At 53.5% G+C, this 19,888-nt stretch overlaps 1 protein-coding gene across 3 annotated transcripts; it reads right to left on the bottom strand.

Annotated features, from left to right (window-relative positions):
* Window positions 1-328: 328 nt before the first annotated feature.
* RACGAP1 (Rac GTPase activating protein 1) lies at window positions 329-8,719 on the bottom strand. Of its 3 annotated transcripts, none has more exons than XM_068997584.1 (17): window positions 8,675-8,719; window positions 7,404-7,492; window positions 6,631-6,833; window positions 6,167-6,303; window positions 5,897-5,966; window positions 5,628-5,681; window positions 4,834-4,911; window positions 4,595-4,712; window positions 4,299-4,429; window positions 3,689-3,853; window positions 3,221-3,316; window positions 2,831-3,029; window positions 2,464-2,569; window positions 2,074-2,206; window positions 1,853-1,988; window positions 1,523-1,631; window positions 329-1,220 (listed from the first exon to the last, which is right to left on the bottom strand). In XM_068997584.1, exons 2-17 carry the CDS (start codon window positions 7,486-7,488, stop codon window positions 1,145-1,147), a joined length of 1,896 nt encoding a protein of 631 aa, XP_068853685.1. In that variant the 5' UTR covers window positions 7,489-7,492; window positions 8,675-8,719; the 3' UTR covers window positions 329-1,144. The 3 variants fall into 3 exon arrangements, with proteins under 3 accessions (XP_068853685.1, XP_068853686.1, XP_068853687.1); XM_068997585.1 differs by lacking the exon at window positions 8,675-8,719 and adding an exon at window positions 8,555-8,572; XM_068997586.1 differs by lacking the exon at window positions 8,675-8,719 and adding an exon at window positions 8,268-8,274.
* Between the last annotated feature and the right edge of the window lie 11,169 nt (window positions 8,720-19,888).

Below are 19,888 nucleotides of genomic sequence, written 5' to 3'. Positions count from 1 at the left end.
TCAGCCCCCAGACCTCACAATCAAGGGGACAGAGAAACACCCCAGGCCCCCACACCCACCCTAGGCTATTTCACCTCCCAACACAATAGTGGGGACCAAACCTGTTCTCCTCCTTCCTCCCCTGAAGCCAGGGGCCACAGCCTGGGGCAGGATCCTGCCCCCAGCAGCAACGTTGGCTGGGATCAGTCCTTGGGGCAGGAGCTCCTCAGAGAGCAGCCCCTCAACCTCCAGTGAAGCCACACATGCCTGGGTGAAAATACACGGCACAGATTAAAACCAAAATCAAAGCCGGAAAACACAGAACCGTGGGTCATGTAGAACATCAGGATTTACTTAACTGCACGGTCAGGACAGTTTTCCAGAGCTCAATAAAAACAGCCACATCATAAACTCGTGTGCATTCCACAGGTGTCGTCACACAGCACTGGGCAAACCCCAGCCCCCAACCTGGGAAAGCAGGACTCCCACCCCCACTGAACCACCCTCCTTCCCCTCACCAGCAGCACGAGCAGCACTAATTCCTTTAGGCTAGCCAGGAATCCTTTGGCTTTGCATCTCCACCGTCCTCTACAGAATTTACCCCTTGCAAACTCGGTATCAGGAAATGTTCCTTTAGAGGAGCCACAGTCCCTCGGGCAGTTCATTGAAGAGAGGCTTTTGCCCACCAGCCCAATCCAACACTGCCATCCTCAGGATTCCAGCTGCACCACCAACCAGGTGGGACTTACAGACTCTGTGCTGATGGAAAGCCAGGATTCTGACAAAGCTCAGACAACTGCTGTGTCCAGAACATCCTACGCAGTCCTAAAAACCAACCGACTGACACTCATTTTGTGACTGCTCTACTTCACACAGGGAGAAAACCAGATGTTAGTGAAAATGCCAGTTCTCTAGAGTTTTTTTAATGATTAACATTGAACAAATCCTGGTTGTTACTGTCTTCACCAATACTACATTCAGCATAGCATTAGATAATAAAAATAAATTGCACTATAAAATCCCATTAAAAGTCTCAGTTAAGCTGAAAGATAAAAGGCAAAACATCATTTAATATAAGCTGCCAGGGGCCACGGAGACAACCTGTGCTTCTTCTACTTGTGAGCGTTGGTGTGCAAATGCCAGGACAAGACCAACTCCCAGGTCTTCACTTCAGCATAGGAGAGGCAAAGAAGTTACCCTGATGCCCAAGGTGGGTTGTTGACTTGCTTTTACTCCCAAATCTAATTCAAGAGAAACACAAAAATATCAGTTTGGAATTTTGGATATAGAGATCCAACATTCTCCCTTTCCAGGGAACATTCACCCAAATTTTACCCACCTCCCAAACAATGTTCCCCTCCCTGCCATGAGATGATGTTTGTAACCCATCGGGCAGCTGCTGCTCCCACAGCACAGATTAAGGGAGGGTTGACCAAGTAGTAAGTGCAGGCTGCCCCAAAAAGTCTCAGCTTAGTTCTCCTTGACCACCCAAATCACCTGCAGTCATTCCAGACGCTGCAGGACAGCACCCACTGGCACTTACTTGGGGGTGGTCTTGCTGAAGGTGGAGCGGACCCTCTGAGACAGGGAGCTGGACGAGGGAGTCTTGGAGAGCTGCTGCTCTGGGGTGGTGAGAGGTCCCAGAATGCTCACTGCCAAAAGAGAGCAGCACAGTGTGGGGACAGCTGAAGTTTTCTTTGCCATGCAGGGAACATCAGACATTCCCTGGCATCTGTCACAAGCACTAGACAAATCTGGCATTTCCTGGCACACTTTGCTTTTCCCTCTTCCTCCGTGAAGCGAGGACTGGCTGGCTCTGAGAGCCTCCCAGGCTGCTTGGATTGAGGGTTGTTAAAGCAGAAGCCAGGGTTACCTTGAACCTCAGGTGTCCGTGGAGTGGAATAGGCATTGGTGTTCTCAATCACGTGTGCTGGGTCAATGTTCTCCTGCTCCACCATCATCAGCTGGCTCCAGTAGTCCATGGGCAGCAGCAGAAGTCGCTCCACAACCTACAGAGACACCTGTGAGTCACTGATCACAGAATCACTGAATGATTTGGGTTGGAAGAGAAAAAACCAGCCAGGTTTGCCCTACCTTGGGCTGACGCTTCGTGTCTTGCAGGAGGGTCATGGGGTCAGGATCTGGTACCGCGTGGGCGACTATTGTGGGGCCAAAGACTTTGGCCAAATTGGAGATGTCCATTTTAGTATCCGGGCTCTGAGCCACCCTGCGTTAAAAGAAATTAAGAGAGAATGTAGCTTTACCCCTTCACTTGTGATACGAGTCCCCTCTGAGTGAGCAGGTCTGTTCCAGAATGAGGAATTTATTCCAGAATGAGGAATTTATTCTCACAAGCAGTAACCAGACCCAGTTAGAAAAAGCACCAGTGGGGTAACCATCCCCTTTCAGATCACAGAAAGGTTTGGGTTGCGAGGGGACCTTCGAGATCACCTGGTTCCAACCTCCCTGTCCATCAGATTGTACCTCTGCAGGTGGACCATGAGGAAAGCCAAGGTGTCCCTATTGGCCTGAGGAAGTTCTCCAACTGCTTGGTACATAGCAGCAATGCTGTTGTCCTCATCTGAGATTTCTAGCAGGAAAAAAATCAATATTTAGACCTAAGAAAGTGCTCCCAGAAGCTCCAATACTCCCCTCACAGCCACAGCTACCCTGAGAAATAAGGAAGGCAGAAACTTCTCATGCTGTGCTAATAATCTTGTATCCTGCCCAACCAGAACACAGGCACGAGGGCTCCACAGAGCACCAAGGCCTGCTGGCTCACTCGACAGCAAAACCACAACCATCGAGCCTAAGGAAAAAGAGTTGGAGATGCCAGGCAGCAATTCCTCACCTGCAGCTTCCATGAAAGTCTTGTTTAACCGGAAAGTGAGAAGGGGCTCCTTCAGGCTGCGCAGGAAGTCCTTGAGAAGGCCGCAGATGGCGTGGATATCGTCCACTTTACTGAGCAAAGGAACGTTTTTTGCTCTAAGAAACTTCTCTTTCAGTTCCCTCACAGTCTTGTCACAGCCAGAGATGCGGTAAAGACCTGTCTGTTGGCACAAAGCTTTGCTCAGAGGAGGTCAAGTGATGTTCTTCCACCCCCACTTTCTCTCCACACCTGAGTCACCCACTGAGCAGCACAATATACACCATAAATAAGGGGCATTTGGGTTAACAATTTGCTTCCCCAACACCACAACCCATTTCATTAGCACTGTTTCACACCTCATTTTCTTCTTACCTCATGCAGTCCTCGTTGCTCGATCTCATTAACACAGTGCACGATGATGGAAGGGATCATTGGAGGAGTAGAAGGGACAAAATCCATCAAGGTGCCCTAAAAGGGAGAAGGGAAAATAAAAAAGAAAAGAGGGATTCAGTCACCAAGACATGGAAAATACTCTCTCAGGAATTCACAGCAAGATCTATGGTTTGAAAACAAGAATTGTTGCTCTACTCAGGACTGGTGAAGAAGCATCACATCCATCAGCACAACGCTGCATCGCCTGCCCGGAGCTGCCACCTTCCCCACTCAACGCCCTCCTACCATCACACCCCTACACCCCCTCCCTGCTTGTGGAATGATGCATTAGCAAGCTCATTTGCATGTTATTATGCAGCTCTGAGCAACAGGAGTTTGCTGGGGAAGGCAAAGCTGGAGCTGAGCAAGTCCCAAGCCAAGGTGGGCCCGCCTGGGGCCCAGACCCACCTCTCCGATGCGGACCGGAGTGCCCGTCAGCGTGGGGATGCAGGGCAGCGGGCAGCGCTCCCGGCACTCCGGGTGAGCGACCACCCGGCAGTCTCTGCACTTCAGAGAGATCTTCCCAAACTTCACTCTCTTTCCACATGGAACACACGATTCTGGCTTGATAACCTGGTGATCCAGGGCACACAGATGGTAGAGATTAGTGCAGTGGAGTAACTCAGCAGGAATCAAACCGGATAACAGTTCCCTGATCCATGCAGGTAACTGGTACAGCTCATATTGACCCGAGATGTAATCACAGAATCATGGAATAGCCTGAGTTGGAAGAGACTCGCAGGGATCATCAGTCCAACCCCTGGCCCTGCACAGACCCCCCAACAATCCCACCCTGGGCATCCCTGGCAGTGCTGTCCCAATGCTCCTGCAGCTCTGGCAGCCTCAGGGCCGTGCCCATTCCCTGGGGAGCCTGGGCAGTGCCCAGCACCCTCTGGGGGAAGAACCTTTTCCCGATATCCAACCTAACCCTCCCTTGACACAGCTGGCAGCCTCTTGTCACACACACTTCAAGATAGAAGGAGATGCTTTTCCAAGCTCCTCCTGCCTGTAGACCCACCGTCTTCGAAACAAAGTCGTGCAGCCTCACTCCCCCGTTGTGCTGCGGGGTGCTGGAGCCATCGCTGTCCGTCTTGGACTCCAGCTGCTTACTGCCTATGCTGGACTCGCTGTTCCAAGGCTGCAAAGGACCTGGGAGACACAAGAGGAAGAAGCTGACTGGCTGGAATCACCCTCTGCCCCCAAAAGCATAGGCATCATAAACCAGAAGCAGCTTCCAGGTCCTGGAAGGAATAATTAACATTTCAGGATGACCTGAGTAGCTGTGTCAGGGCAGGACAGAGATGTTACACCCACCGCTCTTCCTCCGGCTCCTCCGAGGATAAGGCACGGTCTGGATGGTAGAAATGGCTTCAATTGGGCCACCATCGTTGGGGACCATCAGAGTGGTCTTTGCCACTATGGATTCGTTAGCCTGTAATGACAAATACACCATCAGTGACAGGAAGGATGACAGAACTGGGAAGTTCCAGTGGCCCTGGAAACACACAGGAGCTGTGACCAAGTGCACACAAACCCAGCTGGTACCACCATACCTGGTCTGCTGTGTTGCTAATGGATCTGGATTTCTTCTGAGGACCTGGGGGGCCTTCAGCAAACTGCCTGGAAGAGCGCTGGAAAGAGAGCACATTCTTGTCTAGGAAGCAGGAATGCGGCTAACTTGGCATGACACTGGTCCAGGATCATTAGAAGGACTGAGCACTTCATGCTTCTGTGGTGAGTGCAGACAAGTCCTTCAGTGGTACCTCAGCTTCATGGCAACCTTGGAGGTGCCAGGAAGAATTAGGGAACCTTAATATGCTGCTCTTTGAGATAATTTTCCTGGCCAGCTTTATAATTCAGTTCAGAAAACAAAGAAACCCAACCTAAGAATGGAGGACAAAAAAGCCCCAACGAACCCACAAACTACACACACAAAAACCAGCGACTAAGCAAGTCCCAGACTCTTCCCAGCTCTACTAGGCTCTTCCCACCTGTATCTTCTGCAGATTAAAGCAGAACAACCACAAGCTCCTTTACAGAATAGAAAAATGTAAACTTCCTACACCATTTCCCCCTAATCTGGGAGCTGTTAATAATCTCCAAGTGTTTTCTTGCAAATCCCAGACTGTAACAGCACAGGATATACAGAAACTCCACTCATTTTCAGCAGACGAACAATGACATCAGACCTAAATTTCAATCTAAACCCCCACAGCAGGAGCAGATCCATGTGAGGTCTGACTGTGTAGGTGGCTCAGAGGTCACTACAGGTGGCTGTGAGGTGACAGATGGTGGCACTGTGGCAGCCAGGACGAACAATGTGACGGGGAACAATTGAACCACGTACCCGCTTCTCTCTCCTCTTCAGCCTGACAGCTTTCACCACCGAGGAATCCCAGTCCTGAGGGAAATACACAGCACTGGTTAATGGCAAATGCCACACAGCCCCTGGCCAGGGCTTTCATCAAGTTTTAGCCAATAGTACATCCCAGAAATGCAAATCAGCTCAACCAGTTTAATACCCCAGTAATCTAAACACAAAGGGTCTCTGGAGATCAACCCCCTCCCCTCGGGCTTTACAGGGGAGGAGAACTTCAGAACGTGGAGTTACATTACCAGTGAGTCATCGGTCTTGTCAAAGCTGATGTCTGACAGAATTGAGCCAGATTCATCTATTGTAGACAGCCTAAAAAACAAAAATTAGAAGAAGCTTGTATCAGTTTGGCTTTCAGTCAGTCACAGTTCCAGAACAATCTCACTGACTCAGAAGAACCGGATTTTAAAGCGGAACAAAAAGGAAAACTGTTGACATGGGTGCGGAATGTGTCACGGAGGCTGACAGCTGGATTGATGCCTGACACCTCAGATAAAATGCTGTTTCCCTACCTTTTGTTACCTGAACCTCCCACAGAAGCCTGTGGCCTGTTCAGGAAGGCAAGGACAGACTTCTGCTCCTCACTGAGCTGGATGCTGCCGGAGGCATCACACATGAGCAGCTCCCGAATCAGCTGGATTTGCCGCTCCTGTGAACACAGATAACATCAGCAGCTGGATACACTGGGTTTAATTACTGTGAGACCCGAACAAGTGCTCCAGATACCAGAGATAAGCTCTCAGAACTTGTGTCAATGGACTGCTAATGGCTGCAGGCAGGTAATGGCAGCTCAGCTCTACCAGCAGCCAATCTCCTCTCCCAGATCAAAGCAGAAAGCTGCTCCGAGGAGCCAAGCCAATTCCTTGCTTTTTTTTTCTTTTTTTCCTTCCCATGAGTGCCAGTCCTTATTTGCCACTGATCAATGCAGTTGAATCACCTTGACTCCACACTCCTGGGTAACACAGGAATTACTCACCAGCTTCTCACAGTCCACTTCGGCTTTTTGCCTCCGTTTGATCTCCACATCCACCTGATTGCGGGCGTGTTTCAGCTTCACGTCCAGGGCGCTGCGCTCGGCTTCTGTCTTCATGAGGAGATCTTTGTACCTGCCGAGCTCCTGCTCCGTTTTCTGCCATTTCCTCCGATACTCCTCAAAGTTCTTCGCTAACTGAATAAATTCTGGGGAGAGAGCACACCAAGCCTTAGCAGGGCGAGGAGAGGAGCAGCTGGCAGCAGCTATCTGCTCACACAGAATCCCAGGATTCCTGAGGTTGCAAAAGGCCTCCAAGATCATCGAGTCCAAGCTGTGCCCGATCCCCACCTTGTCACCCAGCCCAGAGCACTGAGTGCCACATCCAGGGATGTTCCTTGGTACTCCAAACCTCCCTGGGCAGCGCCTTCCAATGCCTGACCACCCTTTCCATGAAGAAATTCCTCTTGGTGTGCAACCTGAACCTCCACAACCTGCTCCCAATTGAGGGGTGGAGAACCCAGCCTTTGGGCCAACCCACCCACCCAAGAGATGTCCATGAGCTCTTCCAGTTTTCAGACCAAGCCCTTCCTGTCAGCACCAGGCAGAAGAGCTGGAACACGAGACATTGCACGAAGCCAGTTTGCTACAAGCAGAACGTGGCCCTGCACAGAAGTCCAGCCAGGACTTCATGTTTTTCAATAAAGGAAAAACCCAGACTGGACTGGTTTTAGCATCTTCAGCACATCCTTCAGGAGCACCTCAGAGGCAGAACTCACGGCATTCGTTTCCTTCGCTCAGAAGCTCGGCCTGGCGTGTGAGCTGCTCGTACAGACCCCGCAGGTTCCCCATGGCAGTCTCCATCCCCCTGCCAAAAAACCACAGCTGAACAAGGAGCCCTGCCCTTCCCTCCCACCTCCCAACAGAAACCAGCCCAAAGAAAAGAGAACCAGCCTCAGAGCTACTGGTTGTAAGGCTTTCAGGCGAGTTGGAGAAGCTGCACAAACAAAATGTTTTATGGAGATATGTGCATCCACTTTTTTCCACTGGGAATGAAAATCCACAGCCCTCCACAGTTTATGGATAACACAGCCTTGCAGAGAGGCAGATCTGCCCACCTTAGTGCTTCCACTATCCTCCAGCACAGCACAGAGGCTCAGAACCCGAGGCAAGATGAGGGATCCCAAGTCCTCCCCTTCAGAAAGGGTAGAGAACACAGCCCATGCCCTATCTACAAATAACTTGGTACTATATAGGCCACTAAAAACCTGCAAGTTTTCAGCACTTTGTAAGATAAAAATAGGAGCAACACTCCGGGGAATTTTAATACAGTTTTAAATTTAGCTGCATTTTAACTTACAGCTCCTCCTGCAAATAGCTGTTAAAATTCAACCAGTCAGCACATTTCTCTCAAACAGCAGCAACAACGGCATAAACAGAGGCAGCGGAGGGGAAAGTCTCCAGCTCAGCAAGACAGAAATGACTTCACCAATGCAAGAGGTGGCTGGGGCAGGCAGGGCGGCCGGGGCTGGGAAACGAGCTGGTGCTGGAAGGCATGGGAGAGGTGCCAGGAGGGAACACAACACGCCAGCACAGAGGGCTTTGGGGTACCTGATTCACAGGTACGGACTTCACTCCGATACCTCGATACTTTCTGTATTACGTGGACCACGAGGTGCGGAAGAGCTCTGCCCTTGCAGCGCGAACTCACACCACGGGGCACGCTCAGCTCGGTGCCTCATAAACCAGCACCAGCATCACCATCCCCTCGCCCTCCGCGACCCCCGAGGCCGGGAGGCCGCAGGGACCAGCCCAGCCCGCACAGCCCCCTCCGAGCCGGGCGAACGAGGCTCCGAGACCACCGGGGATGGGGCCTGGGCGGGTCCGGGATCCGCCGCTCCCCTCAGCCCTCCCGATCCCCCGCACTCACCTGAGCCGCCGGTTCCTCTCAGCTCCCGGCCAGACTCCTCCGCCCCTCCCTGCGCTCCCCTCAGCCCCCCAGGCTCCCCTCAGCCCCCCAGGCCCCCCTCAGCCCTCCCGGCTCCCTCACCTGGGCCGCGGCTCCGGCCCCAGCCGCGCGCGCAGCCCCAACCGCCCCGCGCTCCGGTTTGAATCCCCGCCGCCAGCCAATCCCCGCGCGCCCCGGCTCCCCCCGCGGGCTCTCATTGGCTGCGCTCAGCGGGCTCCTGAAGCCAGCCCGCCGCCATGTCTGCTGAGGGCGCGGCCTGCCCGCTCCTCTCCCCGGCGCGGGGCGCGGCCGCGCACGCGCTGAAGCCGGCCGGGCGCCATCTTTAATGCTGGCTGCTGGCCGCCAGCGCGCGTTGCTTAGCAACGGGGACGCCGGGTGGGCCCAGGACCCCCAGACCCGGGGCTACTCCTTGCCCGGCGCACCAGAGGGGCTGCTCTGGGAAGGAAAAGTCGTCCTCAGGCCGAGCCCTGGTGGTTATTCCGAGCAAAGCCATTGGCACAGGGCGCGGATGGGCCTGAGCCCCCTGCGCTGGTTCCGCAGGGCTCCAAAAGGTCCGTGCCGGGGGCTTGGTGCAGCCGGTGCGTGGTGAAATTCACCGCGAGGCTGTTTATTAAGTGTTGTCGCTTGAGAAATACGATGCCTTGCCTGGTTTTTTTTGTCTTTAAACGTTGATTTGAGTAACAGCCGGCAACTTGCGCCAAAGGCGAAACCCATTTCAAGCCACATACGAGTCTTCCCCGTGCAGGCGTTTAATATGCAAACGGATAAAACCCAAAACCCAACAATTACACAAAGGGAATTCACATAATCATAAAATAACAACGTGCTTTAATCTTTCAAATCTGAAACAAAACAGCGGGTAATTGAAGAACGGATATTAGCAATTAGAAAGCGGAACTAAATGCTTAAAATTGCGCAGTGGAAAAGGGAGTTCATAAAGCAGATTGCTCTCATCATCCAGCTGCTTTGTTGGAACTGCTTTATTTAGGGTATATAGTTTGTTTTAACGTAATAATAATTAATTCACAATAGATTGTAAAAAGCCTCAAGATCTTTGGCAAAGTAAGCATTAATGAGGCTTCCTTGAAGAAGAGAGCCAAAATTATCTACGTTTTATAGGGGAACTGAGGCCTAGAAGAGGCACAACTCGTCCCCTGAGCCAATGGCCAAGCAAGAGAAAGGTTCTGACCTTGGTATATGACCTTATGGAACAGAAAATCACCCCAAAGCCCAATTTTCCCCTGTTTGGGAAGAAGCTGGAGGTTGAAAGTTACACCTGGCTCTGGGGAGAGCCTCTCGTGCAGGTACATCCCCCTCGGTGATGGGGCTCAGCTGTTTTGGTGTCAGCCCCGGGCCTCCTGCAGCTCCTGCCTGTAATTAAATCTTCACAGCTAAGATGCCTCTATTGGCAGATCGTATTTATAGGCAGGCGAGTTGTTTTAGTGTCGTTCTGAAGAGTTAAGGAGGCTTTTGCTCATAAGCAAATTCCGTTCCCTTTCAAATTGTCATCCGCAATCGCGTGCCAATAAAAAGGAACATTATTTTAGATGATTGCCCCCGCGGTGCTTGTAGTGAGTTACTGCAGTAGGTGCTGGGCTTGTGTTACACAAATTACATTTCTTCCATACGTGCTCAGCCATTGCCCTTCCAAATCCTCCTCAGAATCAGGAGGGCAGCAGGACCTGAGCGCCCCAAAAAGCTTCTCAGAACCTCCCCCCCCCACCTGTGGTACGATGTGGACCTGGCAAATGGGCCCCCTGCTCGATCCCAGGCTCTAAAACCTTTGTGGAGCCTCTTTCCTCCTCCCCAGCTGATGAATGATGAGAGCAGGGAGGTCAGGAGCACCTTTCATTTGGAGCTTTATTCCAAGGGAGAAGAAAGGCAGAAGGACTGAGGGCCTTTTCAGGAGCTGCTTTATGGCAAAGTAATTATATTCTCTTTTGTTTGTGTCAGGAAGGGGGGGAGAAGCCTTGAAATGTCTCATCTGGGAAACCGTTAATAGAATTTATGCTAATTTGATGATTCCGGCGATTACTGGCGGAAGCACTTCACATTCTCAGGCAGCAGAAATTCTCCTCCAGCTCCTCCCGCAGCCTCGCTGGGTTGGTCTCCAGCCCGTTCTCCTCCTCCAGCCACCGCAGACCCTTGGCTGGGCAGCACTGGCCGACCCCAGTGTGTGACCTCAGGAGGTGACTGGGATTGGTGCTGATGCCGAAGGGATCCCTGGTGACCCCGTGCCTCGATCTTTTGGGGCAGGATGGAAAGAAACCTGCCCCAGCACCTCACTGTGTGAGCAAAGAGCAAAGCCAAACCTCTCCCTGCCAGCCTCATCCTCTGGTGAAGCCTTGCAAACACCAATCGCTCTGCCCAGCTCCCGCAATTAACTCTGCAATTGCAAACCCATTTGTGCAGCTTTGTGCTCAGGGGAAACCTTTATTAAGTTCCTTTTAATCCAAAACCAGTTAGAGCACGATGGTCTTTATAAGCAGTCATTCAAAAAACCAAAAAAAAAGCAGGGTGGGAAAGCAAGTGGAATTAGAAACTTTGAGACGGTAACATTTCCCCAGGGAAAATAAAAGGGAGAAAAAAACCGATCTTAGGTGCACTTCTCTAGATGCATTAATACAGCAGGGGTGTTCAAAAGGAGTTATTCAGTAGTGTGAGGAGAAATCCATCAGGCTGAGAAGGGAGGGCAGCCAGGCTTTAGCCAGAGGAAGATGGACGTTTCAGGGAATTAATTTCCGATTTCTCCCGGCTGGCCCGAGCCAGAGGCCGGCAGATGGCATCAGGCTCATGTGCTGGCTGGGAGCTGCAGGGCCTCGGCCATCCCTCAGCAGGGCAAAATGTGGCCAGAGCAACGTCCACAGGGGCTGGGAGGAGGGGGATGAGGAGCCCATGGGGTTCGCAAGGAGGGGGATAAAGGAGCCCATGGGGTCTTTGGGGAGGGGGGCAAAGGGGCCCTGTTTTTGCCATCAGTCCAACAACAAGCCGGGTTTATCTGTGATGTCCCACCTGAGTGAAGCCGGGATGTTTCCTCCAGTGCTGATCAGCTTCGGGGTAAAGAGCACTTGGATGGGATGAGCCGAACCCGCCGCCCATCCTTTGTGCTCCTCGTAGTGAAACGGTGCATTAATGTCGGCAGAGAAGCCACAGCCTTATCCTGAACTCCTTAAAAAACAAAGGGAGTCTCTATTGCCTTCATCTGGCTTTTAATGAATGACCTCTTGTCGCCGGGAGCTGCGTGCGGTGACAAAGGAGCTTTGTGGGCTGATATTTATGATTTCATTTAAGCCAGGGAGTAAGCTAAGGGAGAGTGCTGGAAAAGAAGAGCTGAGCTGATGGTTCTGGCTTTAGACTCAAGGGATCTTTATCTAGTTTTTGTATTAATACAGTTGTCATCTCTTAAATATTTGAGCGACTCTCAGCCGTGAACGCTCCCACGCCGGAGGGACACGTGAGGATGACCCCGGCTCTCCCAACCCCACACCCTCCTCTGGACCCGAATGCTGGGGAGGGGGGAAGGGTTTGCATTTTCCTAGTCCCCCCCAAACCTTGCCCACACATGAAGCCTGCTGTGAGTGCCCACGACCCGCTTGCGGGGGACCCCGGGCTCCAACACCCCTCCCCACACCAGCGACTTGCCAACACTGATAAATTTTTTGCCTTTTCCTTCAGCAGGCCTTGGTGGAGGATTAAACAGCTGGGAGCCGGGAGTGAGAGCGTGTCCCCTCTCCTTTGCCATGCAAACAGAGAAAATTAATCTTCCAGCTTCCTCTGATATTTGGGCTGAATTACAAGCTGGGAGCGGAGATAAAGCGCGGGCGAAGGAAGGCACAGGTACAGCAGAGCCGGGCTGCTGGCACAGGCCTTTGTCCGTGCAGATAACGCTCCCCTCCTGGAGTCATGCATAATTCACCAGCACTGCCTCCCTCGTCCTGGTCATCCCTCCCTCTGCTTTCTCTGCTCTCCTCCTGGAGCAGCTGGAAGCTCCGTGTCCGAGCGTGCGGTGGGTGCAGGACACGCTCGTGTGGGAGCCATCGTGTGTGTGTGTGCAGAGACACGGCAGCGACAGCCAACCTCACTGACAGCGTGGGTCTTGTTGGGACAAAGGTACGGGGACTTTGTCCCCTCTACCTGGAGGCTGATGGAGCACAGGGGTAGCACCCCACAGCCTGTGCTGGCGTGGGACGCCGGTGTCCTGTGCACACCCTGCAACTGCCACCTGCACCCCAGGCAAACCACAGCAGCACATCTGCTCCTGCAGGGCCTGGGCTGTGTTTGATATGCCCATCACATCCCAGCTCCGCTAACCACGCCGTCTCCCTAAATCCCTCCATGTTACACTTGGATAGAGGTTACATCCTCCGGGATACCAACCCCAGCATTAACAGACACCAACTGCATTTTATTTGGTCGATCATCCGGAGGCTCCTCTGCACCGCTCCTGACAGAACTGTGCCACACAGAGCGGGAAAACCATGGAGGTTTTCCACAGCCACCAAGAGTTCCTTTCCCAGAACAAAGCAGGAACAGCCTCGGTCACTCCCAGCCAAGCAGTGAACATGCACACACACACCTGCTTAATGATTTTTGCTTTGTAAACGAAAGCGATGCCGTGAGTTTAATGACCACTGCTTGGGAGTAATTGGGGCGATTATTGTATGGCCCAGGGGGAAAATTGCAGCTTGTTATCTCCAGGGAGTAGCATTAGGATCCAGCAGATAATCAGACCGTTATTTGTTGCACTTCAGATGACATTTCTCATGGATTTAGAAACGATAGTGATCAAACCGTGTTGTCAGAGCCACTGCAAACTGCGGAGCCCAGAGACCTGGAAGCTAAACAGCACCTGAAGCTGCCTGGGACAGCTGCTCTTCCAGCAGGAATAGCAGACTTCTGTGCCACATCGAGCTCAAAGACATCCAGACCTGAGCAACACGCACCTCTTCTTTAATTTGATCTTCTCATAAGAGAGACAACACTCAGGATGAGGATGCAAAGGGGGGATATCAGCTCTAACATGCCACCAACCAGATCTATATTCATACTCAGTGATCAGGTTTCTTGAGACCTTCCGTCCTGTTTCTCCCTCTCCACCCCAATCGATGGCCTCTGCCTGTCCCCTCGCCTCCAGCAGCCCTGAAATCTGAGGCTTGGGCAGGAGCTGCAGCATCAGGGCGTTTGTCTGCGTGGTCCTGAGGAGACCAGCAGCGCTGGGCACCCTCCCTGTGCCACGACCCCATCCCCTGAGCAGCTCCGTCAGCGCCACATCTCCGTAAGATATTTGTGCACCCCCAAGGGCAGCTTTCAGCCCCTCGAGAATTTCTGAACTGCGGGAGCCAGTTCCAGCAAACCCAGGCGTGGTGGGTGGGCGAGACACAGCACAGCTCCCAGTGACACGGCCCCAGCACCAGCCCCGCTCCTGGCACCCCACGCTGTGCTCACCCAGCCTGGCCTCCCTGGTGCAAAGGGGGTTTTTAGCAAGGCTAAACCCAGACAGAACCCCTGGCACACTCTCTTTTGTAGGTTTGCTGCACACGAGCATCCCCAAATCCTGGTTTGGGCTCTGCTGCCAGGGATGGGCTCACAGATGACACGGCAGCACCTCGGCCCCCGCACGACGCCAGCGACGGGGATCCTGCCAGGCCTGGAGAGCTCTGAGCCAAGGCAGCTCCGCTATCGATCCCCGATCAATGACAGCTCAAGGCCTGGAAATGACAGCGCCTTTCCCTGGTCCTCAGCTCCCAGCCCAGGCTGGAGGCTCACGCAGAGGTTTAGCAATAATCCGAGGCAGGAGCCGGGACGGGAAGAGCCTCTTGCAGCAGGTGGGTTGTTTAACAAATTGGACACATAACGAGACAAGAGGCACAGAGGAAGGAGATCTGGTGGGACTGGACCTTTATCTCTGGCACACTGGCCGCCAAATCTTTGTGCAATATTTATCAAGGGTGAGCGGACAGGAGAATTGGCAGTCGATGCATAAGTGAGGAATTAAAGCCACTGCCATCCTTATCTCCCCAGCAGAGAGGCGAAGGGAGGGGTGGGCGGGAGCTGCGAGCCAGCCCAGGGCAATCGACTTTGAAACCATTTGTGGATTTAACGAGTCCAAACTTTATTAGCTCAGCTGATGGGGAGCAGAGCAGAAGCACCAAGAGGGCAAACCAGCATATCCACATCCTCTGGCTGCCAGAGCTGAGCGCTGCCTCCGGGCAGGCATTTCCGCTGGAAAGTCCCTTGTGTCCCTGGTCAGACATTGCACGGCTGGGGGACGTGGCAGAGCTGCCCCAGAGGCTCCAGGTAAGGGGTCTGTGGTCTTTCAAGTCGAATTAAAATTCACTTTTAAACCGAGGAGTTTAGGAGCTGCTGCACTTTCTCTCCTAGTTTTTCTCAGCAGTGAGACAAAGGCAGACGATGCTCTGCCCTCGGGACAGTCACGTTTTGCACAGTCAGAGGCACAGCTCCTGGGGAGAGCAGACACTGCTCGGCACTTCCAGCCACCCCGTGAATCTGCCTCAGGAGACACAGCCAGGAAAAACACAGGGGAAGGGATGGATACGACGCCCAAAACCACGGAGCTCCAAGTCAGTCCATCGAGGGGGTTTGTGCACGAGCCATCCCCAGGGAGGGCAGCTCAGCCCCCGGCCAGGTGCCCCGGCCCCGCTGGCTGCGGATGGCGAGCAAAGGGCTGCTCCATCGCCAGCATCCCCTGGGAATCCCCAGTGATCACATAACGTCTGTAATTAACTCGATTATTGGCTTTTCTTTTGCTGAGACTGCACGTTCAAGATGGGCTCCATCTGCTCCTTGCATGGGCCTGGCTGCTGCGGGAGGGGATAAAGCCCCTTCTTCGTGAGAAATGTGTCATTTCTGCCAACAGGGGACAAGGACAAGGCCATGCTGGGGAGCAGCAGCAGCCCCTGGACAATGGCTGTGGGTCCAGCTGCCCAGCTCCCCCAGCCCTTTCACCACACACCAAACTCTGCCAACCAGCCTCCTCCCCCTGGGCACCCACCAGCCCCAGACCTGGCTCCACTGGGGCCGTCATCTTCCTTATGTCATTCAAGGGGATTTGCATCTCTCTGTTTAATTTCTCGTCAACGCAAATAAGAGCCCAGGAAGCCAAGTGGGAGATGCTGGACTGCCGGATATCAGGCGGCTGCTGGGGAGAAGATGCGCTGATCTCTGTGCCTGGAGCATCCAGTGCCATATTCCCTCCCTGCACCACACAATCCCTCCTGCGGAAATGGGACACGAGCACCGAGAAGCAACAACACCAGAGTAATTCCCAGCTACAGCCCTTTCCAGGCAGGCTCCCCCTTTGGCCCTGCTGTGGCTCCCATAAATCCTCCCCAGGTTATTCCAGCCGCTGTCACGGAGCCGTAGCAGCAAATCCGAGCTTAGCTGGGAGCAGCGCACGTGGCGCTCGCGGGTCCCCCAGCACCCATCTGCACCGCCTTTGTCTCCGCAGCCTTGGAGCTGCTCTTCCCCTCCTCTCTGCTGCAAAGAAACGCATTAGTTGCAACATTGCTTTAATTTGTTTTCCAGCTTTCGGAGATGGAGAAGCTCCTGCTCCCATCGGTGCCGTTTGAGGATGCCGGCAGCGTTAACCCTTTGGCTGCCACAGCCCCGAGCTGCTGGAGCAGCTTTTGCACACCCGAGACACACGAGCTGCCTCCTCCAACCCGGCTCCGCAGCCGACCTGGCACTTCCCAGACGGAGGGATCCATTTCCCCTTCCAGCTACCCTCAGCATTTCGGTAATGAGATGAGTTTTGTTGTGACCACAACCAGTGTCAGAGGGAATAAAAGAAAAAGTCATCCAGATGGGCTCTACGGCAGTGACAAGGACACGAGGACAAACAGCCGCCAGCAAAGCCAGGGCAGCGTGGGTGGAGGAATGTTGTGGGATGAGTGGGGCAGCACAGGGGACGGGCTGGATCCGCACCCAGAGAGGGGCTGGGGATTCCTGTTGTCCTGTCACACGTGGCACATCCCGGGATCTCCCCCGTGCGCACACACTCAGCGCCATGACCTGCTCGTGGCCTGGGGCTGCAGCAAGGTGCCTTTTGGACACATCTCTGGGAGCACCAGCGTGGCCCAACAGGGGCATTTCTGCTCAGGTAGCTCCAAACCAGCTCCTGATACGGATATCAGAGCGGGAAGAGAGCGAGGAGCCAGGAGGGATGGGCTTGGGCAGCACGGCAGGACCGCTGGCAACCACCCAGGTCCCTGCTTGACCCAGCATCCTGTGGAATGATTTTGTTTAGTCTCTGCCCCCCACTTCCAGGCACAGGTCCCATCCAGCCTGAGCATCTTCAGCCCCTTCAGTCCAGGGCAGCAGCCCCAGGGCTCTGTGTGTCCCAGGAGATGCTTTCTCTGGACACTGGGTGAAACAAGTGGGGATGGCAGGAGCCAGCCAAGGTGGAATTTGGGCACAGGGGAAGTGTTTCAGGACAGTGGTTGAGCAGGAGCCAGTGCCTTTGCATTGCCTCATGCTAATTGCTCGAGCTAATGAAGCCACACACCCATCTTGGTGATTTTCCACAGGGTTTCCATCCGCCTTTGGTTTTTAAGGTGCGGTCCACAATTCCGGAAAGATGCGGCTGATTGATTGCGAGATTCCGGGATGGAAAAAGAGTAGAAACAGCCCTGAAGGGGCTGCAAAAAATACACTCGGCCCCAAAGTAAGTGAGGGGCACCCAGATGCGAGGTTGACGAGCGGCAGGAGGAGGAATTCCCAGCTATCCAGCCCCAGGTGTACAGTGTTGGTGCAACACAGAGGCAGCGTTATGGCTCTTCCCAAGGCTGCTGGTGAGGAGGTGTTCCTGCCCTCCCACAGGATACCATCCCCAGGGAGTTTGCTGCCTGGCTCTTGGGGATGGTTCCTGCTGCCAAAACCCCAGGAGAGCCCGAGCCACCTTCCCCATGGCTCTGTGCCTCCAGGTCCCCCGCACCGCAAGGTGCATGGTTGTTAAGCAGTTCAACCTCCTTTTCATCCCGAGAGCAGTTCTGAAGGTTTAAATAGAAAGATATCAAAATAAAAGATAATTGTTGAGAAAGATGAATAGGGGGGAGAAAAAACCCCATCAGCACAGAGGAACTCTTGTCTAATTTCTCACCCACGCAGAGCACAGCGATATTAGTGCCTTCAACTCTGGTTCGTAAAAGCTTTCATCGCTTTATTACCAGCTCCCCGAACAGCTTGTCCTTTTAATAAGCCAAGGCCTCCAGATAGCAGATCTGCCCATGGGAGATCCCATCAGGATGTGGTTAATCCAGGCAGAAACAGCACAAAGCATCATCACACTCACCTGAATAAGGAAGCCCTTGTCTGAGGCAGGAAAAGGTTAAAACCCACTCCAAAATGCAGGGGGAGAGGGGAGGGAGGGAGAGCTGAACCTCCTCGGTGGCGGGTTAACCGGTGCTGCCGGGTGTCCTCGCCTTCCCCGTCAGCCCCGCGCTCCACAGCCGCTGGCATTGGCGATGGAGGCCTTTAATTATCCAAACTGCTGCCCCTCACAAAATTAAATGCTGCTGAGGATGACTCAGTGTTTAATGGACTGGCTGCTCCTCACGCCGGGAGAGCCAAGCGGGTGCAAGCAAGAGCACGGCACAACACAGCATAAATCACACGGAGATACCGCTCACGGGGCCCGCTGACCCAGCGGCTCGGAGCAGCCACTGCTGGGTTTAAACAGTGGTGTTTTCACTCAGGATAACCCCGTGGGGACCTCCTGCGAGCAGCAGCTCTGGGCATTGCAGCTCAACCCTCCACCCAGGCTGGCTGTGACCCTTCCCCAGCTACCACTATGTGGACGCTGGGGATGCGCTCGATTTAGAAATCCCACGGATTCACCGAGCTGCCCGTGCTGGGTTCTCTGTTCTCGGCATTTAGATGTGGTGGTTTCCTTTGGAAAGGTCTCAGCAATGGTCAGATGTGGTTTAGAAGGTAAATAAGTGCCAGAGGATGCGACGCAAAGCTTGTCTCTGCCTTTGTTCACCCGCCCGGGACGGCACCATGCTCTGGGCCAGCCCAAGCCAGCATGGCAAGAATCAGCTCTGTTAATAGCCTCGTTAGTCTCACCAAGATGCTGGGGCTTTGGCTTCCAGCAGATAATTAACGATGTGCTCATGAATTAGGAAACCCTGGACCTCTACCAGGATCTCTGTGGAGGCAACGGAGCTGCTCTTGGTTCAGAGCTGGAGCGAGGCGATGCCTCGAGGAGCAGCACAAAGCAATGGGAATGGCCAACAGGGACTGGCAGAAGCCTTCCTTGCCCCAGTCTTTAATGGCAAAACCAGTTGTTCTCCAGGTACCCAACACCTGGGGCTGGAAAACAGGAAAAATTTCTCCATGGAAAATGTTGCCAAGCCCTGGCATAGGCTGTCGCAGGCGGTGGTGGAGGCACCAGTCCTGGGGGGATTTAAAAGACATGTAGATGTGGTGCTTGAGGAGGTGGCTTAGTCATGGCCTTGGCAGTGCTGGGGCAGCAGCTGAAGGATGATCTTGGAAGTCTTTTCCAACTTAAAGGATTCTGTGTGGATGCAAGAGTCCCTAATGCTGGAGCTGCCCCACCAGCGAGAAAGGCACATGTGAGAAGTCCTAATAAGGCCCCACGGTGCCTCATTTGAATACAATTTACTGTCACTAATGCTGCTGATGGTTATTTCCCCAAGCTAGGAAATATTTGGCCCCAAAATGGGCTCCTGGAAGCAATTTCAGACGGCAATCTGTAATGCTGGAGCTGATGGAAGCAATTTGCAACCCATTAGCGGGGATCGGCTGTGAAGATATTTCACACATCACTCAGTCCAGGTTTGAGGGGGGATGGAATTCTTCCCCCCTCTCCTTTGGAATTTTTGTCCTGGATGGAGTGAAGGCCTGAGCGCTGCCTCTGCAGCCCCAGCAGCTTCGCCACACGCCAATGGTGGCTTCTGAATTAAATCTCTCAAACACACAAATTCAGTCCCGGACTGCAGGGCCAGGCAGCCCCAGAGCCTCACGCTCCAGGAAGGAACACAGCGGTGCCGAGCACCTCCAGCACCCACAGGACTAATTGACCATTATTAATTAATTTGCCTCCTGGACAGCAGCGGGTGCAGATAAAGAAGCAATTTGCAAGCCAGGGCTGCTTCCATGCAGGGAGCAATAGCAGGGCACAACCCCAAAAAAGCATGGAAAAGCATCACTTATCCATCCTCACCCTGGGGATGCTCTTCCAAGAAGCAGGACGGGAGCTGGTTTCCGTAACTGGGGTGTGTGTGGTGGAGCAGGGACAAGCACTGCTGGGAAGGT

The sequence above is a fragment of the Aphelocoma coerulescens genome, chromosome 29, assembly GCF_041296385.1.
Source record: "Aphelocoma coerulescens isolate FSJ_1873_10779 chromosome 29, UR_Acoe_1.0, whole genome shotgun sequence".
NCBI lineage: Eukaryota > Metazoa > Chordata > Aves > Passeriformes > Corvidae > Aphelocoma > Aphelocoma coerulescens.
The sequence above is the reverse complement of the archived record's forward strand: the minus strand, read 5'-3'. Positions and strand labels throughout refer to the sequence as shown.